Source organism: Penaeus monodon, chromosome 23 (assembly GCF_015228065.2).
Source record: "Penaeus monodon isolate SGIC_2016 chromosome 23, NSTDA_Pmon_1, whole genome shotgun sequence".
NCBI classification, from domain to species: domain Eukaryota; kingdom Metazoa; phylum Arthropoda; class Malacostraca; order Decapoda; family Penaeidae; genus Penaeus; species Penaeus monodon.
Window position 1 is genome coordinate 9,009,098 of NC_051408.1, and position 1,741 is coordinate 9,010,838.

The following is a 1,741-nucleotide window of genomic DNA, read 5'->3' on the forward strand; positions in this document are numbered from 1 at the left end:
TAAAAAAAGAGGAGGCAGGAAGAAGAAAGAAAAAGGCAGTTTTCGCAGCAGATCTAAAGAGACCGAACACCAGCAAATAAAATCATCAACATCATCACTATCAAGTCACTATCTGACAACAAAATAAGCAAGTTCGGTGTACTACTAGTGTGATTTTCTGGTACATCTCAAGCAGCCCAGCAGACGGACATTTTTATGGAGAAGACAGTCGTAAAGATGTTTGAAATGCATTTATTTACGCATTCTGTCACCTATATATCGTCTCATTTACAGATTCCTTTCCTTGCTCTAAAAAAATGGAAAGCAAAAATTTACTTGGGTTACGAGGTTAAATTCATCACTTTGATTCTTTTACCGTATTATCTTAACGAATTACGCCAAACCAAAAACATTACAAAAACTCAATTATCATGTCGCTATTACCTTTCATCTCGTATTTTTAGAGAAAGGATTGTTCCTTCTTCAGACTGTTTTCTCCTCTTAAAGCTTTTCATAATCTGACTTAACCTTAATATGTACAGTTCGCGATGACGCCAGGACTGCCAGAGATGGAGTATTCCTATTATGTACAGGTAGTTTGACACCGGGCGGCGGGGAACTTCCTTACACCTATGTCTTATCTGGACAAGTAACTCTACATCAGACATAGCAGTCATACATAATGAAACAAGAACACATGTAACGTTAATATAAGGACTGTGATTAGTACTTGTGGCATACACAGCTGCAGGTTATGGCTACACTGCTACGAGTCTTGGCTACACATCTGCATATCGTGAAACATTGCTATAGACAGTGATCATGCAGCTGCAGCACCTGGCCACAGAACTGCAAATCAACGACTAAACAGGTGCATGTTACTGTCACGCAGCTGCAGCTAATGGAGACAGACACAAATGTGTTTTGTTGGAGCTGTTGGTCACGACCACGCACCTGCGGGCTACAGACATACAAATAAAGATTATGCAAACACACTCACACGTACACTTGCGCAGCACACCCACGGTTGCCACACAGTTGCGGGTCATTAACAGGTTACCACACAACTGCAGGTCATAAACACGTAACTACGAGTGACACCGAACAGAAGCAGGCTGCGGCGGCCTCCGGTGTGGATTCCGTCCGCAGGTCCATATGCCATGACCATCCAGCGGCGTGTCTTGAACGCAAGCAAGCACATCATGACCAGTTCGCAGTCACGGTTCATGGCGTCAGAGCCTAAGCCGACGGAAGAGAGTCTGTACAGTCTGACCGCGAGGACCTCACTTCCGCATGGCATGCCTCCGCCTCGCCTCTCGTGGGCGGCGGAGAGCGCAAACTCTTCTCGAAGAGCTTTTCCTTATTCGCACAGCCTCTCGCCCCCCTCTCGCTTATCACAAGCTCCGCTGAGCCGAAACCACACATAGGAGGTTATCTAGGAAGCGGTTTCCCTTCAGCAGTATCACAAGTGGCAGAGCTTTCCTCCTCGGCTCGTGTGCTCTCTCCCGAACGCCGCCAGGACCATGGCAGTCGCGCACGCCCACCACCAGGCCTCCACGCCCGCGACGCGAGGTGAAGGGCGCGCGCCGCTGATCCTCTGTGGGTTGGGCACGTTGTCCACCACCTCGGCGAGCACGAAGACGGACAGGCGCACGTCGTGGTGGATCTTGGGGTCGCGGCGGTTGATCATGGCCGCCACCTTCTGCACAGCGCCGATGCACTTGTTCTGCGGGCGGAGAGCGGGCGTTAGACATGTTCACTT

General features: G+C 49.1%; 1 protein-coding gene across 2 annotated transcripts in view; it reads right to left on the reverse strand.

Moving 5' to 3' along the window:
- Window positions 1-6: 6 nt before the first annotated feature.
- Window positions 7-1,741, reverse strand: part of LOC119587789 — a 122,239-nt gene continuing 120,504 nt past the window's right edge. For both annotated transcript variants that reach the window (XM_037936487.1, XM_037936486.1), the window contains one exon: window positions 7-1,705. In XM_037936487.1, the coding sequence (XP_037792415.1) occupies window positions 1,442-1,705 (264 nt within the window). In that variant the 3' untranslated portion in view covers window positions 7-1,441. The remainder of the gene's footprint in view (window positions 1,706-1,741) is intronic.